The 25,227-nt window shown below is 46.4% G+C and overlaps 1 protein-coding gene across 3 annotated transcripts in view; it reads left to right on the top strand.

Annotated features, from left to right (window-relative positions):
* Positions 1–25,227, top strand: part of LOC135905790 (glutamate receptor ionotropic, kainate 2-like) — a 352,682-nt gene that overhangs the window by 144,638 nt on the left and 182,817 nt on the right. For all 3 annotated transcript variants that reach the window (XM_065436836.2, XM_065436835.2, XM_065436837.2), the window contains one exon: positions 5,180–5,233. In XM_065436836.2, the coding sequence (XP_065292908.2) occupies positions 5,180–5,233 (54 nt within the window). The remainder of the gene's footprint in view (positions 1–5,179; positions 5,234–25,227) is intronic.

Genomic DNA, 25,227 nt, shown 5'->3' with positions numbered 1-25,227 from the left:
GTAGATCAACATGCTTGAAATTTGTGCAAAAGAAAAAAAAAGTAGAACGAATACACAATATATCGCATGAGCGGTAAAAACAAAGCAACATAATAATTTTTACAGATCTATGAAAAAAAATGCCAGTCATAAAACAAGGAAGAATATTTCAAATATGGGAGAATGCGTGTAAGAGAAAGTCATCTCAAAGGTAGTAAAGTAAATGTGCAGCATAACGCCTAATAAATACCTCATTCCGTTTGGTCAATCACGCGTTTTTAATGGTAAATTTAAAACATTTTTGTCCAAGGTAATATTCAGCTTCAAAAGGAACTTGAATTATTTAAGTGGGATCTTGGTAGCTTAGTGCTTGATTAACTATAGTAAGGAGGTGTGGTTAGAACAACTGCAGGCAATCGAACAATGCAGCGACAGACGATATTATTGAAGTGACGTCTATTTAACACGTGTAGTGGTAACTTTGAATGTTTCGTAGTTTCTACTATATGCGGAATACTCCAAGAACAACCCACTTTGCTAAGGCACTCGCTTGCCAAGGTCACCCATGAGCATGGAGGCGTGACGACCACTGTAAGAATCCGGCGCTGTGACGATGTAATGACGAAGTGGAAATGATGGCATAATGACAATGAGATGTCGATAAATAACGACGACGATGGCATGGATAAGGCAGCCTGACGACAACCGAATGAACCACCGCATGACGAAAGTCGGATGTCGAAGTTACAAAGATAACAATGCAACGATCGCAATGGCATCTCGATTTTGGTATGACAGCGAATGCACAACGACCGGATGACGACGATGCAGCAACGACGATAGCGTAACAACGGCATGAGGGCAATAGAATGGCGAAGAATGCGTGATGAGAAGTGCGTGAAGATGTTTGCATCACGAAGCCTCTGTGACGAAGATGGCGCGATTGCGATGGCATGGCGAAGCTAGAGTGATGATGATGGTTTGATTACGGAGGCACGGCAACGAGGGTCTGACAATGGAGGCAGATAGCGACTGTCTGACGATCACAGCAAGACAAGGACGGCATAGTCATGATTGATTATTGTACAGTATAAGTGCAATACAATCACGAACACACTGACATCGATGAAACGAAGAATACGGTATGACGAAGATGGCCTGACAAGAGTTGGGTGACGTTAATGAAGCGGTGACAACTACGTGCCACCGAGTGTGAGACAAGCAAGAGACCTATTCTTGTCGTCCGAAGTCACCGGCCTGCCATGCTTCTCGTCTAGGGGACCAAGGCACCGATTCTAAGCAGTGTCTCCAGATGGCGCAGCGTCTCCAGAAAGAAGCCTGGTAGCTACATGGCACGTTCTCCAGTGTTCGCACACACCGGCAATTCATGCATTTCGGAGACCACGTGGAGGATTCGTGGCAGCGGGGCTAGATGGCACCGACTGTTCTTAGGGAAACACCAAATGAGAGTCCCGCAGCTATACATGGCTCATACAAAGCCCTTTCCAACGGTGGCGATACGCTGTGTAGCTTTATTGACTGAATGCTAACCCACTGCTATCGACAATCACCATTACCGTGGACAAGATGGGTCCTGCCGACGTTTATTTTACTCGAGAATTCATAATTGATCGGTTTACAATGCAAAAAAGGCTTTCAGTGCCAGTAAGTAATAAAAGATATGATCTAATGTGCGACTCTCAATTTTGTGACACAACAGCTACAAGTGTCACATAAAGCTATTTTAATGCAGTGCACGGATGTGCAGAAAAGGAACAGCACCACTAGTCACAAATAATTTGATGTTAAGCTGCGCGATTGCACAGCTGACGAAAAGAAAATTTGTGTGCGCTCTACGCTCATAATTTTTTTAACAGTAAAATGCACTGTACATATGCCGCAACAACACTTCCACATAAACGATGTAACAGGCTGTTTCATCTGTTTGTCTCCACTACACGCCGTGTTTCCACCTTTCCGAGCGTGGGTGCATTCGGATTACTTAGTTCCTAAATAGCGGCAACACTCGTCTTTCTCTTGTAGACTCACTCGAGGCGTTTATGGAGTCACAAAGGAAAACTGAAAAGACGCTTTGCCTTTCAGATATTTTGGACGCTGTGCCTTTCCGAAACGCAGCAACTTTTTCATAGTAAGGGTCTATGGTTTGCACCCCGCAAGTATTTGCGCGCTCTTCAGTAAATTACACAAGGAACGTGCGTTTTAAGTGCCAAGCACGCGCTCTAACCTTGAGGCTCACAATTTAATTATAGGCAATTACGTTTTCTTTCTATGGGCGCCGAAAGCTGTCAGGCGGGAATTTTCTTTTTTGTCTGCTTGGTGACGTTAAATTAACACTGTATGAAACACGCAACACAACTGTAAAACCGGTTTCATGAATTGGCATTGACCGTAGTACCTCGCCATGGGTTATTACAAAACAGCTTGAGGTAGGCGGGCATAGAATGCTTTGTGAATGTAAGCATGCAAATTGGACGTGCATCACGCCCCACAAGACAGGAACAGATATTTAGCTTCGCGTACGCAAAAACTCGCGCGTGCAGCTCTTGCAAACCTACAATGATTGATTTCAGATAGTGTCACTGTAATTCCTCGAGCATATATTCAGGAACAATACTTGCGCATGCTCATATGCACTCTCTATTGGCGGAGGGGAATGTTACCGCTGCTAGTATTACTTCCTTTTGGGTTAGTTGGTGCATGTTAAATAATAATAAATTTAGCACCAAAAGCAGCTTCACAGAACGGGGAGGGCATCAAGATGGGAAAGCGCTCGTCCTGTCTTTATGTCTTACCCTCTCTGTGATGACGTTTCTGACGCTAAATTCGTTATTATTTTACCACAGTTAAGTTTGTCCATACCATAAGTTTGACCATACAGCCGTCGTTTCTTGTGTCTATGTACGTGTGGTCGTTTGCACAGCGGTAAACGTATCGTAAGCGCGTAACTTTAGTGTGCTGCGCATGGACGTTTATCATCCAACATCTTTAGGTACGCAGTGCTTCTACGCATACGAGACTAAATCTGCCAGCAGATAGAAAACGACAGTGTGAACAGCGCTACATGCTGGCACTGAGATACTTCTGTAAAACCCGCCGTGATTGCTCAGTGGCTATGGTGTTAGGCTGCTGAGCACGAAGTCGCGGGATCGAATCCCGGCCACGGCGGCCGCATTTCGATGGGGGCGAAATCCGAAAACATCCGTGTACTTAGATTCAGGTGCATGTTAAAGAACCCCAGGTGGTCGAAATTTCCGGAGTCCTCCACTACGGCGTTCCTCATAATCAGAAAGTGGATTTGGCACGTAAAACCCCATAAAAAACGAAAAAAAACTTCTGTAAAACAGCAAATGCCTATACTTGGCACAGAGATATATTATTCGCTGAAGTTCCCCCGAAAGATCAGTTATATGCTAGATAACTACAGAATATATCTTTTAAGGGAGGCTAAGTGTACGAAGTTTGCACAGTGTACGAAGTGTGCACAAATGCTTTTACAGGCTTAGCCAGGTGCTAAATTACAAACATGCAATAGAGGCAGTGAGAATAGCCACGAACATAGGTAAATCACTTATGAGGAAGCCCTCAGGGAGGATGAAAGTTCATGAATAGAAAAATTATCATCCTCCCGACCGTAGCGCGATGGTACAAAGGCAACCCATACGGTTGAAGGAAAGAAGCGCGTATTGTAAAGAATCCCGCATGAGTTTCCTTTGTAGCTTCGGGCTACGTTCGAGAGGATGAATGTTTTTTTTTTCTTTCGTGAAACAGGAACATTTCTGCTGCTCGAAACACTTTGTCTTTCTATCGATCCTTGGAGATCCTTGGAGGAACGTATATATATATATATATTAAATTGAATGTTTCTTTCTTACTTATTCATTTATTTATTTGCGATAGTTCCAGTCTCAGTGAGACCAAAGCAGATGGACCTTGTATTAGACACTTTTAGAAAAAGAAACAGCTCGTGCTACAGGGTTGTATAAAACAAAAAACGAAAGAAAGCTACTTTAATTATAGCAAAAATAACCAATGACGATGTGAAATACAATACTTTTGGTTAGAGTAAAAACACCGCTCAATAATAAATAGAGCATCCCTAAAATTTATTCAAAAAATGGTGACTCCATGACCAATCCAAAGTCCCAGACATAATGCAGATAACAGCGAACAAATGACCACAGTTTGGAGCTTGAAATGCAGGAATGTTATGCGCAAGAAATGCAAGTACTACAGTGAATATATGCGGATGTGTCAAATGGCGTCTTCTGCGTTTCACTTTTCTAGTATGTTGATGAATGTTGAAAGTGACGGAGAGGAAACTATCTCTGAGTTCAGAAGATTCTATTTTTAGGCCGCATGTGGGAAAAGTGAGAAACTGAACGCGTCATTGTGAACACTGTACTAGTTTAAGGCAAAGGCGCGTTTTTTTGCGATAGACGTAACATAGACAAAGTAACGTAATTATGGCTGTATGTTTGAAAATTTTGTGCAAATCTTCGGCCTTGATAGCTCATGGGCTGGTCTGGTTTGCCTGTGCGATGCTCGCGTGTTCCATATCGATGGTCCGATCGCGCCCCGACCACGGAAGACAGCAGGACTAAGCAAAGTTGCGCGACCAAGACGATAGGGCTAGGCGCTACGATCGAAACTGCGCCACCATGCCTAATCGAAATATCAGAGTGTAGTGTGAAACGCGCGATATAAACTTAGAGAAATGAACACGCTAGGTTTGATTATGTCGAGCATGTCATCGCCGTGCAACTATAATCATTGAGCACGGAATCTCTCAACGAGCAGTGAATAATATTTTATATATCTTAAGTGAGTATTTTGTATTGCCTTAAGAAGCATGTCTTTCCACTTGTATCTACAGTACTTGTATTTTAGGACCCGGATATTCTCTGATGTGCAAACCCCTGTGCAAAAATAAGCATTCATCTAGGCATTGCAGCAAAAAAGCATAAAACGAACGTCGAAAGAAAACGGAAACGGAATTATAATTATGGGAAATACAAAGAGCTCTAAGACATAGTAGTTGACACATATATTGACACTTTACTTACTCTGTTTAGGATTTCTCTAGCGTTCCTTAAAACCACATAAGCATTTGAGTTATAAATCTGTGATTTATGATATTGTGCCTTTTGAGGTGCATCTATCCATGCTTTCTATATTTCAGGCATCGGAAATCGGAATGATGACCGAATATTACAACTACATCATCACTTCCCTGGTAAGTCTTTCTTTCTTGAAATCGAAATTGAAATATTTTAATGGGTATCACTAATTTACGGATTCCGTAACTTTTGTCAAGTTCCCCCTCTTAGGTTATTGTTTTCAACATAAGAAATTATTTGTTATCACCAGCAAAACGAAAGTTTTGAGGAAGAACTAAAATTTTTATGAACATTCTTTTTATTATTTATTAGCTATGGGGGTCTTATTCGAAGTAATATGTTTCATTTAAAATATTTCTCGGCGTAAGTGCTACGCCTATTATAGAAAGCACTGCCGCCGGACGGTTCTAAATCTTCTAGGTGGGAGACCTTCTTCAGGGAACAAGATTTTGGGACAATGATCTCGCACATAACAGCTACAGAAGGCCACAAAAGCGCTCATGCGATTCCTGTGGGCAACCACATTGAACACTTTTCCGTCACAAAGAGCTGAGAGTTTCTATTATGTCCTTGACTCTTGCGCAAATCTGTGCACCAGAGAAGAAAAAAGGACAACGCACACGCCTTTGCCTGGGTAGTCTGTTTTTCTTCTGTGGCATCCGTGTCGGCACGCCTACCTTTTTCGAACGTTAATCCCTACCAACTAGCAGAACTTTGTGTCGTTCTAAAACTCAGCCCTTATCTTTCTCTCCTTCACCTGATCTTTGCTTTCCCTATTTACTTTCCCTAGTGTAGGGTAGCCAAGCGGGGCTCATTTGTGGTCGAACTCCTTGCGTTTCATGTATTCTTTCGTCTCTGTTAGACGCAAGAAACAAAATGTGTCCTTGACAGGTTTTGTTCCCGTAGTACTGTTGCATGATCTGTTCATCGGACAGCCAGCCAAATGTTCCCTGTATTTTTGGCTGTACGTTTTGACGCCAGATGAAATCATATTAACGTACAGATACTGCACGAGCTAACAGGCGTAGTGTTATTTATCTCGGAACACTTTTCAGCGCTTTACGATGCGTTGAATATCCGGTGCTACAAGGAATATTCCTTCTAGCAGATGCAAATGCAGCCAAAATCAACCCTCTATGCGTTAGAAATAAGCTCTCCGTGGTACTAGTAAGTGCTACTGTTCACTGTTCAGGTAACGCAGCTGTATTCAATCGCTGATCCAGAATTTTAGAGTGAGACACGTGTCAGGAAGGATGCGTCCACACAACTGATTGCGGTCACGTACAAATGGTACGCTCAAATGGAACACATGATATCAAGCTGTTCATGTTCAAATAAGTCGTAATAACATCGTGAATCTTCTTCCCGCTTGTTTCATGAGAAACTTCCTCGCTTATTAGAAAGACATTAGGGAACCTAGCCTTTTGTACCGATTTGTTATATTGTAGCGAGATATAAGCTATTCTTTGTCATCTGTACATGATCATCATCATGTGGGGCTCATATGGGGTTCTTCTTCATCATCGCTTGTGGGGCTGGCTCTCGAGTGTGATCTGTGCTGTGGGCGTGATCGCTTCGCCGTATCTTCGAGTCGCAATAAACGTAGTGACGACTGCTACGTCACAAGTGGTGGAGGTGCTGGGTAGCCGAGGCCGAGATGGTGGAAGGAGAAGTGCCTGTTGGCTCGTCCTGCGACATGGTGGCGGACAGCTGGCACAATCGGCGACCCGATCGAAGCTCCAGGAGGTTGAGCGGGGAGTCAGCGGACGGAGGACTTCTCAAGATTATTTGAATATAATAGAAAGTGGAAGACAGTGTTCTCTATTCGTTGATCAGGAGGACTTGAGCCTGCTCAAAGCTCGCGCAAGTTGAACTCATCGAGGGGGATTCACGGAACGCCATAGCGGGCGTGCCAAGCAAGGACGCGGATAAAATGAGGAGGACTACACTTCATGCTTTCTTAAACCCTAGCACGTTTCTAGAAGCACAGGCACGAAAGGCTAACAGAATGTTAACAGACAGTTCCTGTCTGTGCTTCTGGCAACGCGCTAGCGCATAAGCAAGTAGGAAAAGCCATCAGTCACCCTTGTCATATCACTCTGAAAGGACGACACGCAAGGCACCGATCTATTGAATGAAACGTTGACTGGCGGAACATCCTATGATCTTTCGACGCAGTGTCATGATTGCAATTGTACTTCTTAATTAACAGACGGTATGGTTATATTTGGATAAATATAAAAAGAAGGGCGGCATATAGCCGAGGTCTGGCACATGATAGCAGTAACACGTGCCTAAGCCAGTCCTCAACAATCATTCTCCATACAAAGGAATTCGCATGCGTGAATCGTTTCATTTCGCGAGCGTCCACGTGTGTTTAAGATGCAGATGTTGTAGGCGCATTATGTTGAGAATACTCAGGTAGGTTCAGTGTCTTCGCCGGTTTCTTTTGTTTTTCGCCATAGTGCGAGTTTTCCATTGAAAGCCGGTGTTTGTTTTGTCCTTCTCATTTTATATGGGTGCACGTTTTACACGCCTCCCCGCTGAAGCCTACCGTATGTAATTCCAATACTCCCATGCATTTTCCATGCTCTTTCAGTGTAATTCTTACAAGATCATTTCGGAATAAGTTCCCTAGCTGTAATGTCCACACTAATGGCAGGGAAAACAAACGCAGTTATTGAAGTGCATACGGGCCACGTCACTTGGGCTGCTGCTGTTCTGCAACATGAACTTCTCAAAGCATGCTCTAGTGAGCGCTCATGTAAGTCTTGGTACTGACATCGTGGCCGGTGCAAGACTTTTCGACGAGAATTTCGCTAGCAGGTCGGGCAGTTTGTAGTGCTCTTGCCAGACCATAGGAGCGCTTCACAAGAAGAAGCTTCAGGCAGGCAACTTTAACTTTTTTAAGGAATTGCACATGAGACGCAGATGTGAATTTAAATAATATTCGTTGCACCGACATAATTGACATTATTTCGTAGATAAAAGGAAAATAGTACCTGTACAATGGTGAGCGCACAGTAATGATCTATACCAACAAAACTTTTATTCACGAGTAAAAGGCACAGGGTACAAGAGAAAGATTAGGATGACAATTTTGGTTTATGACATCAAAAAGTTATTTGAAGCTAGTCCTAGAGTAACAACATATCGCAAATTCTAACACAAGGGTCATTTACAGCCACATTCGCAAAGGTCTTAGATTTTACTCAATGGCACGCATATTTGGAGAAAAATGCATTGTTGAAATATACCTTTCCGACTCTCTCAGCGAAGGCGTTAACTCTGCTTCTTAGACTTCTTGTAACATTTACGGAATTTCTTTATTTTTCCACAACCAGCCTTCAAACTTCGTGCTGATTCGTCGCGCATCTTTAACTCGTCAACCTACTCTCCTTTTTTCCTACCTGTATTCGGTATTTGGAAAGCCCATTTCGCAATATGCATTTAGGAAAATGTCATCTCAACCTGTATTTTCCACACCTTGGTGATCCTTGATAAGAAAGCTTAGCTTTTGCTGACTCTGGAAGAACGAACTAGTGCGTAGAATGGATTTGAAGTAAGGATGATTCCTGCTGCACATATACAAAGTCAGATGAGCAATGTCCACGGAATAAACTATACTAAAGTACAATAGTACCTGTAGAATAATTACTAAATTCGAAGCAGCGCATGGAAAGAGTCGTAGCAGCTACTCTGTAATAATCTGAATTGCACAACCTCGGTAGCTCGGACAATGCTGATTCAGCAAGTTTATTTCCCATTTTCTCGTGGCTAGCTCCCGCTAAACAAAAGGAAAAGCAAAAAGCGTAGTTCAGCTACACGTAGCACACTTCCAACCTCCACGGCACTTTGCCAATTGGAAGCACGTTTTGATACAATGGGTGACCGATGTGAGTTTCCAGACACCTGCACGTATGCTAGGAGACTGAGCTAATAAAACATCGGTCCTAGATCGCTTCGCCAAAAATTGGGCTTAGTAAACCACGTATCTTACGGCGACTGATCCGAGCTGCAGAAAAAGAATAGAAGAGGCTTCCACATGCTTTATTTGTGGAAGGCGGGGCGCATTGTTACTTGCTGGCGTCAGTTCAAACTGGCTGTGCAGGCTGCTTGAAACACACGCACATGCGCATGAACGCATGCAACCAAATGCAGGCGCGCACCAAGGCGCGCACCAACGCTGACATCAAGCTTTAAACTGTGTACGCGTGACTCCTACGGGCGGTGAGAGAGAGACGCAAAAGAAAAGAGAAAAGTAGGGATATTAGGCAAAAGGGCACATTCGGTTTGCGATGCTGCAACTGTGCACCAGGGAAGGTGCTGGGGGAATTGTATGTAGAAAAAATTACTGCAGTGACTCTCTCGTAGGTCTTGCCAAGAACAGCGTAACTATTTCCTCGAGTCGCTCATAAATAATATATATATATATATATATATATATATATATATATATATATATATATATATATATATATATATATATATATATATTGCCATGAACAGTGGCGAAGACAAAGACGTTGTAGTGCGGCTGGGTCAGATTTGCGCCTGTCGGACTGAAGAAACCTGCTAAATCCTCCGTACTATGTGCAGTCTTGTAGCAAAGTGCTAGCCGCTTACAGTTCAGTAAATACTTAAATCGACAATGCGAGGCCAACAGGCAGCGGCCAGCTCCTCACGCACACCTCTGCTTTCTCTTCCCTCGGCAGTGTCATGCAACGTGACAATATCCACCGACCTCTTTCCTTCCCAAAGTGAAGCACTCGGCGCTGCCTTATTTTTTTACCTTGACATTTTTTTTATTTTGACAACAGTCCACTAGGCCTTACACATATCGTGGCCCGCCGTATCGACACTGGAGGCGCCAGCCTCGTTCACAAGGATCCTTACCGAGTGTCTCACTCGGAGCGCCAAGTCATCCACAAGGAGGTGGAGAAAATACCTGAGAAAGATGTGATAGAGCCTTCCTCTAGCCCTCGGGCATCCCTTGTAGTGCTTGTTAAAAAAGTGAACAGCTGGAGATCTTGCGTCGATTATCGCCGTCTCAATCGAGGAAAGAATAAGGATGTGAATCTTCTCCCTCGAATTGATGACGCGCTCGATTTCCTTCGTGGTGCCAGGTATTTTTTATCGCTAGATCTCCGCTAGGGATACCGGCAAATAGCCGTCGATGACCGCGACCGCGAGAAGACCGCTTTCATCACACCCGACGGCCTCTACCAATTTAAGGTCGTGCCTTTTGAGTTCTGTAACGCGCCTGCAACTTTCGAACGCATGATGCACACTATTCTAGGCGGTCTTGATTGGTCGACATGTTTTTGTTATCTGGAGGACGTGATGGTTTCCTCGCCCAGCTTCGAAAGCCACCTCCCTCGTCTGTCGGCCATTCTCGACATATTTCGCCGGGCTGGCCTCCAGCTCAATTCGCCTAAGTGCAGCATTGGACGCCACCATGTCAAATAACTTGGACACCTAGTTGATGCTACCGGTGTCCAACCGGACCCTGACGAAGTCCGTGCCATCCGCGAGTTCTCGGTTTCACGGTCCACGCATGAAGTACGCAGGTTCCTTGTGCTCTGCTCCTACATTTGCCATCTTGTTCTAAAGCTTGTGGACATTGCTCGGTCCCTGATGAACCTCCTCAAAAAGGATGCGACCTTTTCTTGGCGCGCGGACCAAGCCACTTCCTTTGCATCGCTGATTTACGTCCTCACATCACCACCTGTGCTGGCTCATTTTGACCCAGCTGCTAGAACAGAGATACGCACCGACGCTAGCGGCCATGGAATTGGTGCTATCCTCGACCAAGCACAGAATGGAGCTAACCATGTGACAGCGTATGCTAGTCCCCTCATGTCAGAGTCGGAAAAGAATTACACCATTACGGAGCGGGAGTGCCTAGCTCTCGCCTGGGCTGTTGCGAAATTCCGTCCGTACCTATATGGACGGCCGTTCGGGGTTATGACAGACCCTAAGTCGCCCTGCTGGGTCTCAACACTTAAAGACCCCACAGAGAGGCTCGGCGTTTCGGCATTACGATTACAAGAGCACATTCTCGCCTGTGTACAAATCGGGAAAGTTACACACTGACGCCGATGGCCTGTCCCGTCACCACGTAGAACCACGAGACTCCACTGAAACACACACCGACACCTACGTCTTAGGAATCACAGACTTCATCCATGTGGTCGACGGACAACGTAGATATGCATCCTTGCTCTTTCTTGTCGACCGTTAGCCATCCGGCATCCGCGACTCCTAAGTCAACCTGCTCTTTCTTCAGGATAGCGTTCTTTACAGCCGCAACATGCACCCCGATAGCGCAGAACTCCTGCTCGTTGTCCGACGTCATCTGCGCAGGGATGTCCTCGTCCAATTTCATGACGCCCAACTTCCGGGCACTTAGGCGCCTCCAGAACTTACGATTGCATACGACGATGTTTCTTCTAGAAGGGCCTTTATCGTTCCGTTCATGGCTATGTAACACTTTGTGACCTGTGTCAGCGCAGCAAAAAACCTGCAACTCAACCTGCTGGTCTCCTTCAGCCAATTGACGTTCCAGCAGAGCCGTTTTATCAAGTTGGCCTGGACTTGCTCAACCCCTTTCCAATTACCACGAAAGGCAACAAATGGATTGTAGTCGCATATACTACGTGATATGCGCTTACTCGACCGTTGCCAACTAGCTGCGCCACGGACGTAGCCGACTTCCTACAGTACGACGTCATCCTCTAACATGTTGCTCCACCTCACCTACTCACAGATCGCGGTCGCTACTCGCTGTTTCGTGTGGTTGACGATATACTTAGGTCATGTGCTACTTATCCGAACTTCACCTCCTCGCATCACCCTCAAACCAATGGACTCACCAAACGCCTCAGCCGTACACTTACCGACATGCTCTCCATGTACGCTTTTGATAGATAACCGCGATTGGGACGGTGCTCTTCCGTTCATCACATTTGCATACAACTCATCGCGTCATGGCACTACCAGCCTTCCCACGTGCAGTCGTCGCGAGCGCAGTAGCCAGTGCTCGGCTCTCATCATCGCATACGACCCAAAAATCCCCTTACAATCGTCGGCACCGGTATACCGGTGTCGACGACCGAGATACCGAGATACAGCTTTTCCACGGTGCTCTCTCGTCCTTCTCTCGCTCCCATCTCGTTGTGCCGGCCTGTGTAAAAAGTTTGAAAAGTGCCAGGTGGCTCCTGTCACCAATGAGATAACTCCCATGGCATCCACTTCATCGACGGGCACACCAAAAAGTGATATTGTAGATGTTTCCCACCTCACACGGTACAGCTGTGATAACAAATTTTTACCACAACCAGCACCGGGTTGGTGCTTCACCAGGCGGAAATAATGTAGGAACAGTGGCGAAGACAAAGACCATGTAGTAGGGTGGGTCAGAGTCTCTCCTGTCGGACTGAAAAACCTGCTAAAGCCTGTGTGCCCTGTGTAGTCTTGACTATACCAAGCGCTAGGCGTTTACTGTTGAGTAAATACTCCACGTAACAATATATTATATACAAATATATATAACAAGAAATTCTTCAAGCTACCTTTCGAACGTAAAGAACTTGAGCGGTGCTACAAGGTAACCAGAACAAGTATTTAATTTCATCAATTTCTCTCGGAGGACCGATCTTAATCAGTGCTTACAAGAAAACGGTACCTCGGCACTGATAGTGAAGACAGCAGACCAGGTGCCCGGTCATTCTCAGATACATCAAACTGAAAGAGACAGTTGTGGCAATGATTCACTTTAAATACAGTGATTACAATGATTCACTCGCAAATTTACAGCTACCTTATTGCTAATGATGCAGGACAAAAGGAAGGAGGCCAGTAAAGAAAAAAGCATAGCAGGGAGACATAAGTCGGAGAATGGAAGGGCGGCGGAGAGTAGCGGCAGCTAAGGTTCCAGTTGACATGAGGCAATGAGGGAGGAAACGGTTGCTGCGCACTACCAATGGGCATGCCACCGTTGTAGCGACAGAGAGGGCAAGTTGAATAGGGCGATGGGGGGCACAGTAGAGAAGGAGCCCGGAAGGAAGACAGAAGAGCCGGCAACCAGGAGAAAGTAACAATACCCAAATACAAGGTACGGCTCGTTTCGGCAACGTTGCGGCCCAGCTGAGGTGCGGAAAAAAATATCAAATTAATAAATGCGCAAGGTGCGAAAAGCGAGTACGTCCCTGGGCTTAGTATTAGGGAGCCGAGTAAACTGCACCGGCGTTTGGTGCAGTTTTCAAACGTTCGAAAAATTGCATCCGCGCGGGCCCAAACTTGAAAGCGATGAAAGCTGATAGCGTCGTCTGCATTGTGTTTTCGCTGTTTAGATTGCGCTTGAGCGAGAAGCGCCACGAAGGTCAACTCGGTCACTGCAGCTTCGACGCGCTTCCTTTCAGCAGCGTTTTGACGGCGAATGTTCGCGATCATCAAGGGCGACGCGTTCATGTTTTTCTGTGGGTACGTGACACCGGGATCGTTTATTGAATTAGTAAGCTAATAATGTTTGCAAGTTTATACGACCAATAAAACTACTACTCTTACTTCGTATAGCTGCCTAATAATTTGTTTTTGAAAACGATGCTTCGTCCTTGGGTGAAACTGCAACTTTTTATTCTGTCACATTAGTACACTTGCTATTTCTTGTATTTCAGTTTGTTTCCTTTCTCAATTTTTTTCTTGGCGATTTCGCTAACTGCCTCGTGTCTTCCATCCTTTCACTGCGATAAGAATTATACGGACACTCCAACCGGACTTTTTCCGTAGTCGTAGCCGACGGCATTGGTGTGAGGCTTCATATATACTCACATACATGCATGCTTTATTGCCTGTCATGCCATAGAGAAGTTGCATTTGCAGGTTATATTACAACAGTATTCTATCACTAATGTTGCTGATAATAGGTTTTACATTCTCGACAACGTTATTCCTCAGATATTCCAGAATGGCAGGCCACAAACAAATGCCACGACAATGGATGGCCTATATCTTACAAAAAACTTCCAGGAGTATTAGATATTCAAAGTGCGACGCAATATAAGAACTCAAACCTGAAAGTAATGTAACTTTACTGGAGCAGAAACTTACACAGTATCCGCCTTCCGTTCACGAAAGTGGTTTGAAACAGATCCAATACGGGAATGTGGTGGTAAAATCGCTAAAAAAGACCTTGGCTTTAATAAATAAACATAAATGAAATTGTCCAACGGCAGGGTTGTCCTAGCCGGAGGCTCCCTGACATGGCACTGTGGGAACAGGAGCCCGAGGCTAAGCGACAATGTCCGCAAAACCTTGTAGTTCAAAAGCACGAAGTGAATGCGCACATCGTGACCACCTTGAGCATGTCACAGTAGGGGAGCGCGAGGTCAACACAAGGTGACAACGTCGACAAGATCCTGTAGTTCAAACTAATGCTGCTCACGGTCATTGAGTATTCTCTCTCCGTGCCTCTGCACATGACGCACAAGGCGTGTTAGTATAGTCAGCTTACATTTACTGTACTTTATATTGTCAAAAAAGCTATGAGCCTTATACTTTATGTAATATTCTAACACATTTCTATCCCATTCATTGCCAGTTGAACTCGGATTCCTTTACACATGTTTTTTTCATATTGCAACGGCTTTTTTTGATAAGAACACAACAAAATGGCTTGCGTGCTCCTATACCATTTAGAAACGCGCGTAACGAGTTCTTTTTCTACTCATTTCCTGAGCCTCGCACGGTCGTCTTGGGGAACGTGTCAACGACCTAATGTGTCAACGTGTCAAGGACCTAAACATTCCGATGATGAGGGGGGCGCGCGACTTTGGGAATGCGCGGTAAATACCCCTGGCGCGGTAAATACACTTTATTTTTTGTTACACATGTTGCTTCTTATCTTCTTTTTTTTTTCTGCACATAGTTTTGCGAAGGCACTCCTTCGCGATAATTCATTGTACCCCTGCAAAAGGTCGGTCCACCAGCCGAAGTTGCTGGCCAAATAAACCGAAGTAAGCACGAACACGCAGATGTGCTCCTCACCCCAAATACGCAGTATCTATCTATCTATCTATCTATCTATCTATCTATCTATCTATCTATCTATCTATCTATCTATCTATCTATCTATCTATCTATCTATCTATCTATCTATCTATATATATATATATATATATATATATATATATATATATATATATATATATATATATATATATATATATATATATATATATATTATTATTATTATTACGTGCAGAAAGACAGACGGAAGAGGCTATTTACACGAATTTGCACTGGACAGGAGCCAGAGCGCCAGGCCGACATTCGCTCCCGCCACGGGCACAGACCCACTTCATCATCGTTCTCGTGGCGGCTCGTCTCTTAAGCATCGCTCGATGATATCGTAATACTACCGCCCCCCCCCCCCCTCCGGCAGCAAAAGCACCATCACGGTGCTGTTAAATATCCAAGGAGCGTGGAGAGTTGTAGGGCTTGAGTCGGGCAACGTGGACAATGTCACTGGTTGTCACAGCGGAAGACGTAGTGGGTGCGGCTAGAGCAATTTCTTAGGTGACATCGATCACTTTGCGGAGCACGCGATATGGGCCTGTGTAACAGGAAAGCAGTTTTTCACATAGGCCGACTTTACGCGACGGTGACCAAAGCAACGCGAGGACGCCGGGCACAAAATGTACATCACGGTGACAGAGGTCGTAGCGTTGTTTCTGCTTGTCTTGAGACACTTGTAGACGAGGGCGCGCAAGTTGGCGAGGATGGTCAGCATGGGCGATTGCAGCACAGGCGTAATAGCTAGTTGAAGCTGTGGCGGGCGGAAGCACAGTGTCCTGTGGTAGCGTCGGTTCGCGGCCATACAAGAGGTAAAATGGGGAAAAGGCAGCAGTTTCGAGACCGGAAGAGTTGTATGCAACGGTAATGTGAGGTAGAGCCAGGCCCCAGTCATGGTGGTCGCCTGAAACGTATGTGCATAGCATGTCTGTAAGGGTGCGGTTCAAACGCTCACTGAGGCCGTTCGTTTGGGGGTGGTAGGAGGTGGCATATTTATGCTCTATTGAGCAGCCACGCATGACGTCGTCAATGACTTTGGCCAAAAACGTACGGCCGCGCTCTGTAAGCAATTGACACGGAGCACCACGCATCAAAATAATATCATGTAGGAGGAAGTCCGCAACATCAGTTGCGCAACTGGTCGGAAGAGCACGGATTACTGCGTAGCGGGTCGCGTAGTCCGCCGCGACTGCAAACCACTTGTTTGCTTATGTGGATTCCGGAAATGGGCCGAGAAGGTCCAAGCCGACTCGGCAGGGATGTCGAGCGGCTGCAGGTAACCAGCGGGGAGCTGGGGAGGCCTCTTGCGTCGTTGGCAAAGTTCACAAGCGGCGACGTAACGTCCTACGGAACGGGCAAGGCCCGGTCAGAAAAAACGGCGACGTACGCGGTCATAGGTTCGACATACGCCGAAGTGTCCTGCCGTTGGTGCATCGTGAAGCTCTTCTAGAATGGTTGAGCGGAGGTGGTTAGGTATTACAAGAAGGAACTCAGAGCCGTCCGGATGAAGGTTACGACAGTACAGAGTACCGCCGCGGAGGACGAAGAGGCGTAGAGCAGCATCGGCCGGAGAGTGTTAGGACGGTGGATGAGTGCTCTGATGTAGGCGTCACGGCGTTGCTCGTCGGTGAAATGAAGCAGCTGGGATACAGAGAATACGCAAGAAGCACTGGCAATATTGGAGGAGTCAAGTCGTCAACAGGGTAACACGACAAACTGTTAGCGTCTTGGTGCGGGTGGCCAGACTTGTACACCACGGAATATGAATATTCTTGTAGCCTCAAAACCCATCGACCAAGCCGGCCTGTAGGATCTTTTCGCGAAGAGAGCCAGCAGAGAGCATGATGGTCAGTGACTACGGAAAAAGGGCGACCGTAAAGGTAAAGGGGGAACTCCGCAACCGCCCAGACAACAGCAAGGCATTCTCGTTCCTTAATGGAATAGTTGCGCTCCGATGGTGCTAAGAGGCGGCTCACATAAGGAATAACGCGATCCTAGCCACGCTGATGCAGGGCTAAGACGGAACCTAAGCCATGACCGCTGGCATCTGTACGTAATTATATAGAGGCATCAGGCTCGAAGTGGGCGAGAATGGGTGGTGAGGTTAGAAGAGTGACGAGACGAGAGAAGGCGGCGGCTTCTGCAGTACTTCACAAGAATCGTACGCCTTTCTTCAAAAGATTAGTTAGGGGCCTAGCAATTGTCGCAAAATCTGGAACAAAACGACGAAAGTACGAGCACAGCAATACAACACTTCGAACGTCTGCGGCTCTCTTCGGAACCGGAAACTCTCGGACAGTGCGAGTTTTGTCGGGATCAGGCTGTACTCCGGAAGCGTCAACGAGATGGCCCAGAAGAGTAATTTGTCGGTGGCCAAAACGACATTTGGACGAGTTAAGCTACAGCTTCGCCTTCCGAAATACAAGTATAGTTCTGAGACGCTTAAGGTGAGTGTCGAACTTTGGCGACAAGACGATGACGTCGTCGAGGTAGCAGAGGCATTTGAAACCTTGGAGCAACGAGTCCATCATACGATCAAAGGTGGCATGGGCGTTGCATCATCCAAACGGCATTACTTTAATTTGGTATTGGCTATCAGGTGTGATGAACGCGGTTTTTTCTCTGTCCATATCGTGAACAGCAATCTGCCAGTATCCCGAACGAAGATCAATAGACGAGAAATAGCTGGAACCATGCAGGCAGTCAAGGGCGTCGTCTATACGTGGGAGTGGGTGGACGTCCTTCTTAGTAATGCTGTTCAGATGACGGTAGTCTACACAGAAGCACCACGTGCCGTCATTCTTCTTAACCAACACAGCAGGTGATGCCCAGGGACTCGATGAAGGCTCAATAATGTTTTTATCTAGCATTTTGTTCACTTCATTTTGAATTACTCGGCGTTCCGACGCAGAAACTCGATATGGTCGTCGGTGAATAGGCGCAGCATCGCCAGCATGAATCCGATGCTTGACCGCGAGCGTCTGGCCTAAAGGGCGATCGTCGAAGTAGAAAATATCGCGATAGGATGATAATACTTCGCAAAGGTCTTCAGCCTGCGTAGAGGACAGGTCCGTCGCAACCATTTTCTTTATGTTGGGGTTGGCGCCCGAAGCTGGCGCGAGGGGCATGCTAAGCTCGCAATAACCATCGGTTGATAACGCTGCCACGTATTGGTCGCCGAGACAATCAATGTTGGCAAGGCAAATACCTTGCGGTAGAATTTGCTTTGCCAATCCAAAGTTAAAGACAGGCATGCGAGTGCGGTTCGCAGTAATAGTAAGTATACTGTGAGGCACGGTGAGGTCATACTGTATTGGAATGTCGGGCAGAGGAGTGACAAGGTACTCGCCATCAGGAACTGGTGGGGAAGACAGTTCAATGTAGGCTATGGACTTTGGCGGCAGGCGAAGAAAGCTGGTGGAGCGTAAGCGGTAGTGGGGTGCGTCAGAAGGTTCTGCGACATCGGCAACTCAAGGCGAAGGGTACTGGAAGAGCATTCAATAAGAGGAGAATGTGCGGAGAGAAAATTGAGGCCTAAAATGAGGTCTTCGTGGCAATGAGCAACTACGGCGAAGAGGACAGGAGTGTGGCGGCCGGCGATGCCGAAACGCGCCGTACACATGCCGATGATAGGCACAGTACCGCCATCCGCAACGCGGACGACGCGTGCTGGTGCTGGGGTGAGGAACTTGTTCAGTCGTCTTCGGAAGGCAGCACTCATAACAGAAAGATGTGCTCCTGTATCGATGAATGCCATGACAGGACAGCCGTCAGCGTCAACGTCAAGAAGGCTTCGGTTAGTAGGTAACGTGAGCAGACGATTTGAGGGCAGGGTCGACAACGCAGCTTCACCTCCAGAAGCTGCAGTGCCTAGTTTTCCGGCTGGGTCCGGGAGGCGATAGGCGGTGAAGAGAAGCGGCGGGGTTGGGGCGAACGAGACTGGTGGCGTCGAGGTGAGGGCGAGCGGCTGTAGTGAAGGTTCGGAGCAAGGGCATCAGCCGCAGTTGGCTCATGGCGGCTGGCATAGGGAACAGAAGGTCCAAAGGTGCGGGAATATATGGCGGCGTGTCTGAGGAGGTGGTGGCCCTCTGTTGCGGAAGTGACGGGCGACGTGGCCGATGCGACAGCAGTGGAAGCAGATCGGCCTGTCATCAGGAGTGCGCCATTCGGACGGGTTACGGCGAGATGTGGCAGAAAAGGACTGCCGAGGACGAGGAGGGCCGCTACAGAACTGGGGAACGCTGGGTCGAGACGTGTAACACGCGGATTGCAGACCCACGTTATCAAATTCGTGTCTTACGACGCCATGAATCATCGCAATGGTGGTTGCTGGTGGATCGGGAGGCGTCGTGGAGAAAGCTGGTGAACAGGCGGCCTCGAGTTCGCGGCGAACAATACGGGTGACGTCGTCCCAGGTGGTGGTCTGACGCAGTCGACCCTCAAATATCGACGTAGCAGTAGTGTTGGGTAGCCGCGCAATGAGGTTTGAGATACGGTGGCTCTTAGCTTGTTCAAGGTGACGGCTTTCTTTTATAATGGCGTCGACAGTCGAGACGTTGCCGAAAACAAGCAAATTCAAAGCGTCGTCGGCGATGCCTTTTACCACATGTGCCACTTTATCCGCTTCGGACATATTATCGTCAGCTTTGCCGCATAGAGCCAAGACGTCGAGGATGTAGGAAATGTATGGCTCTGTAGATGACTGAACACGAGACGCAAGAGCCTTTCTCGCGGCTGCCTTGCGCCCAATGGGATCGCGGAACAGTTCCCGTAGCTTTTCTTTGAAACTGACCCAACTTGTTTTCTCGTCATCATGCGTTTGGTGCAACACGCGTGGAGTGCCGCCGAGATAAAAGATGACATTGGCGAGCATAATCGTTGGGTCCCACCTGTTATTAGCACTGGCGTGTTCATAGAGCTTGATCCAGTCGTCGGCATCCTGTCCCTCCAGGCCAGAGAATACTCCTGGGTCATGATGGGGGGGCAACCGTGACGATTGGAGCAGTCGGACAAGCCGAAGCTGCTGCAGAGGCAGGCTCCTCACCGGGAGGCATGGTGACAAGCTCGGTGTGCCGAATACTTCGGAGTTCCGTGGTGAGGACTGGGAGCCCGCACCTCCACCAGAATGTTACGTGTAGAAAGACACAGACGGAAGAGGCTATTTACAGGCTACTTACACTAATTTACACTGTACTGGAGCCAGTGCACCAGGCCGACATTCGCTCTCGCTCCAAGGGCACAGACCCACTTCATCGTCGTTCTCGCGGCGGGTTGTCTCTTGAGCATCGCTCGATGATATCGTAATAATATATATATATATATATATATATATATATATATATATATATATATATATATATATATATATATAAACTTAGTAGTCACATGCACCCCCAATTCATTCTGATAAATACCATATAAGACCCCATGCATACCTATGGAGCGCATCGTGTCGCCCATTACAGATAGACAGCTGGACGGAAGGACAGATTGCGAAGGGAAGTAGCCCCGGGATACTCACGCATTAGAAGAGAGAGAGAGGGAGTACACATGCGAACGATGCCAGCTGTTTTACAGCACAGCGTAATGCTTAACACTACTTAGTGCTACAGTTCCTTAAACAGGTTTTTCGCCCTTAGGAGCTGTAACAATACATGTCATCTGTAGCGACGGCTTCTTCTGAGGTCCGCGTTCAAATAAGATGCGCCCCGACAATCTTCTGTGTTGAATACTAGGTAACACAGTTGCCAGATCTCGTCTCCGTGCACTATTTAAATGACAGCTGCACAAAACTGGTTCCAAGGTCCCATCGCAACAACAGTGACCGCAGGCAGTGTTGTCCGCCATCCTATTGCGGAAAGCAAACTTTTGTAAAGGCCGCTCCTAGAAATACCCGACATAGCATGGTACCCTATCGTCAGTGGAGTCTAGTTGATGCATTGGGTTGTTTTGAAGGTTTACCGTGTTCCACATAGAGAGCTTGCTATTCGTGCAATGTGGTTCATGTAAAAAAATAATGGCCCAAAATACAAATGCCAGTGACACGCGACAGTGATGCAAATACTATGTGCACGCGGTATGAACAAAAAATTTTCATGGTGGCAAACGATGGAGAAAATTGGTTGATACGCATGCCCCTCGGCCTTCATAGCATGTAGACGTTCATTAGCACAGGATAGGATAGGATAGGATAGGATATGAACAACTGTCTTAAACTGCTCGCAACCAACGGTTTAACGCGTCACGCGGCTGGTCGCATTGCAAATTAGGGCGGAAAATATCTGCGATGGAGACTCAGCGCAACGTCAGGCTACGTCAAATTTACATTTACTAAATGGCCCTTCCTACGACGCTCATCACGGGATATTCTTTCAGCCAACCAGCAAGTTGACTTGGCGGCTATCATGGATCATCACCACATATTCGCGAAATCGCAGATGTGTCGCACGCGCTCCTGAACGCTTTTGATCACCTTCTTGTTAAAGCGCTAAAGTCGCAATGTAGCTACCAAGTACCCGAAAATAGTATTAGTCGATAAAATTTGTAGCTCCACGTGCTATTTTCTCTTGATGAAAACGCAAAAATTGCGTTTTGCAAAGTTCCCGCTTCCCGACCCAAATTCCAAAACATGCGACTTCTCGACAGCGAATGAGAGAATCAACAAAGCGGATGCGGTTGCCGTGCAGCCGCCATGTTTGTCGAGAATAGAGGCATTTCATAGGGATCGCTCACGGCCACCAAGGCTTTAATTGACAGTTTCGTAATCGGGCGCCCACGCAAGCCCGCGCTTCGAATCGCTGCTGCACCACCTCGCCGCCTCTGCTGTCGTACCAAATTTTTATTTCTTCTTTTTTTTTCCTCACCGCGCGAGCTGCGCTACTGCACCGCGACGAGTCGCTCATGCGCGTTCATCACGTGGAGAGACGCGCGCCACCGCTGCCGAGGTGAGTGCGCCCGCCACTAGCAGCACACTTTTACCTTTCTTTTATGCGAAGCATACTAGCCGCACAACCAGGCTCTTCCTTGCTGCGCCGCGCGCGGCCGCGTAGCTACCATATGACGTCATACCAGCTGCAAAAGTGGAGGCTCAACTCGTGCACTCGCTTGCGGCCGCGTAGCTACATAGACGGGTCTCAGCTCATGCGCTCCCCTGCATGAGTTGTTTCTTCGTCTAGCCGAACCAAATATAGCCAAGCAACAGCAGTTCACCAGGCTAAACAGTGGTTCAACAAATAAAATAAAGGCTAGTATGCTTCGGGTCCTGGGCTTAACCTTACCTAAGCCACAGCCATTTTTTTTTTCATCTTTCGTCCGATAGCTTCTAACACGGGCAAATACGAGGCAGCGGTGGTTTCTTTCGCACTGCATCCCTAATGCTGTAGTTTTTAGGCTGTGGTGCGCGTAAAAACCACAGTAATTGTTACATTGAGGCTGATAGGCGATCCTGAATTCTTGTTTTCTCGCCATGCTATTGAACATTATCTTTGTCTTCGGCATATTAATCGTTAGCCCACTCTTACATTTTCCACGTTAAGGTCCTCAGTCATTTGTTGTAATTCATCCCCAGTGTTGTTCCACGAGACAATGCCATCTCCAAGCCGAAAGTTGCTGAGATATTCGCCCTTGATTCTTACTCCTAAGCATTCCCATTCTGATAAAATAAAGTAAATAAATTATGGGATTTTATGTGACAAAACAGTGATTTGGTTATGAGGCACGCCGTTGTGGGGGACTCCGAAAATTTGGACCCCATGGGGTTGTTTAACGTGCACCTAAATCTAAGAACGAGGGCGTCTTCGCATTTCGCCTCCACCGAAATGCGGCTGCCGTGGGCGGTAAACTCCGTAGGTATTTTTTTCTTTAGTTTTTAAGTAGCAAGGAGCTTTAAAGCATCGCCTATTAGTATCATTGGACGGCGCTCATTTCCGCAACTCACTTCTTTCTAACACTGTTTCCCCTGCGCTCACTGGAACGCTGCTACGAGCAAACTTCAGGCAGGCTGAAGACGCTCTTTAGTGAGCTTGGAGTGTTTCTGTGCGCGGGCTTCTTTTTCTCCTTTCCGTGTGCGAAGGAATTTCTGTGGTCAGCGCGACCGCAGCAACAGGACAGCCGTCAGCCGTCAGCTGCTACGTTGTCTTGCGTAAGACTGCAAGACAACGTAGCAGGCGTCGCCGTAACAATTACTTGAGAACGGACACCATCCGCAAGTACATTTCACAATTACGGCAACACATTTCGTGTTCAGGCTCATCAGTGCAGTACTAAGGTGCTTTTGAGTTCATAATTGATTGTCTGGCCTCTCACCTGAATGTTATGTTTTACCCATGCGGTGCAGCCGCAGTTGTTTACGGTCGGATGCTATCTATGCGGGTACGCCGCTTCAGGAGGTTAGGAAGAAAATGATCGCCGATGGTGGTAGATGTCGCTAATTAAAGAAATAGCAGCAAATCTAGGTACTTTACTGGCCGGGATGCCCATCCTAACAGCTTGAATACTTCTTCTAAGCATAGACTGAATAGCATTTGGGAGATTGTGCCTTCTTGGCGGACCCCCTTTTTGATAGGTAACATTCTACTTCTCTTGTGGAGAACCATGGTCGCTCTGGTGTCGTTGTAGATATTTGCTAATATATTCATGTACGCCTCCTCTATACCTTGATTACACATTGCCTTTATGAGCGCTGGTGTCCCTACTGCATCGAGTGCCATTTCATGATCTATGAAAGCCATATATACATATGAATTGTACAACGCAGATTTCTCCATTAGTTGATTGATGAGATGGATAGGATCCATCGTGAAATACCCCTTTCTTAAACCAGTCTGTTCTCTTTGTTGAAGTCCAGTGTTAGCTTGGTTCTATTTGAAATTGTCTTGGTGAATAATTTATGCAATATTGAAAGCAAGCTAATGGGCTCATATTTATATAATTCTTTGATGTCTCCCTTCTTATGGATTAGTATCATGTTGGAATTTTTCCAGCTCTCTGGTACGCTTATGTAGTGAGGCAATGCGTATAAAAATATACAAGTTTTTCAAGCACGATATCTTGGCCGTCTTTGCCTTAATCAAACGTCATTCGATCTCCTCGTGCCGCTTTTCCCCTGGTGACGTCTTGCAAGGTCCTTCGAACTTCATAACTGGTTATAGAAAGACCATCTGTATTTCATCACTATTTCGGATGACTTTAGCATGGCTACTGTGGGTGCTGTATAAGTTAGTATAGAATTCTCCTGCTGCTTTTACTATGTCATCAAAATTTATGATCGCATAACCTTGCCTATCTTTCAGTGCATACATTTCACCATATCCTTTCCCAAGTTTTATTCTCACTTATTTCAGGCTATGGGCATTTTTTACTGCTTCTTCAATCTTTCCCACGTTATAATTTCGAATGTCTCCTAACTTCTCCTTGTTGATCAGATTTGACAGACTAGTCAATATTATTTGATCTTTTGAGTTGGTCTATTTCATCTATTGCCTCTTTGTTACTTGGGAGAGCTTACCTACTGGTTGCCTTGTTGCCTTACCTCCCACTTCAATTGCTGCTTCTGAAGCCTCCTTAGTTACTGTTTTGTTCATTACCTGTGTGCTATCTTCATCTTCCTGTTTTAAAGCTACATGGTTGTTTGCGAACGGCAGCCTGAATTCGTCAGCTTTTGCCTTTACGGCGTCTAGGTTGGTCTATTTCCTCTCGAGTAATTTTACTCTTTCTCTCAACAAATTCATGTGAATCCTAGACCTCAATAACGTGTGGTCACTGCACTTTACACTAACGAACGCTTCTACATCGCGCAGTTACTGGGATTGGCAAATAGTATTAAATCTATGTTTCTCCATTAGGAATTTCCCAGGGCTCCTTCCTTTTACTGGGCTTCCTGAAGAATATACTCGGAGCCTATTTCTTTTCGCAAATTCTACCAGCATCTCTCCTCTAATGTTCCAAGAATTGATTCCGTAATGGCCAATCGCTTTCTCCCAAGCCTGCTCTTTCCACGCTTTGGCATTGAAGTTGCCCATGACTAGAGTATACTGAG

Source organism: Dermacentor albipictus, chromosome 5 (assembly GCF_038994185.2).
Source record: "Dermacentor albipictus isolate Rhodes 1998 colony chromosome 5, USDA_Dalb.pri_finalv2, whole genome shotgun sequence".
Lineage (NCBI taxonomy): Eukaryota > Metazoa > Arthropoda > Arachnida > Ixodida > Ixodidae > Dermacentor > Dermacentor albipictus.
The sequence above is the reverse complement of the archived record's forward strand: the minus strand, read 5'-3'. Positions and strand labels throughout refer to the sequence as shown.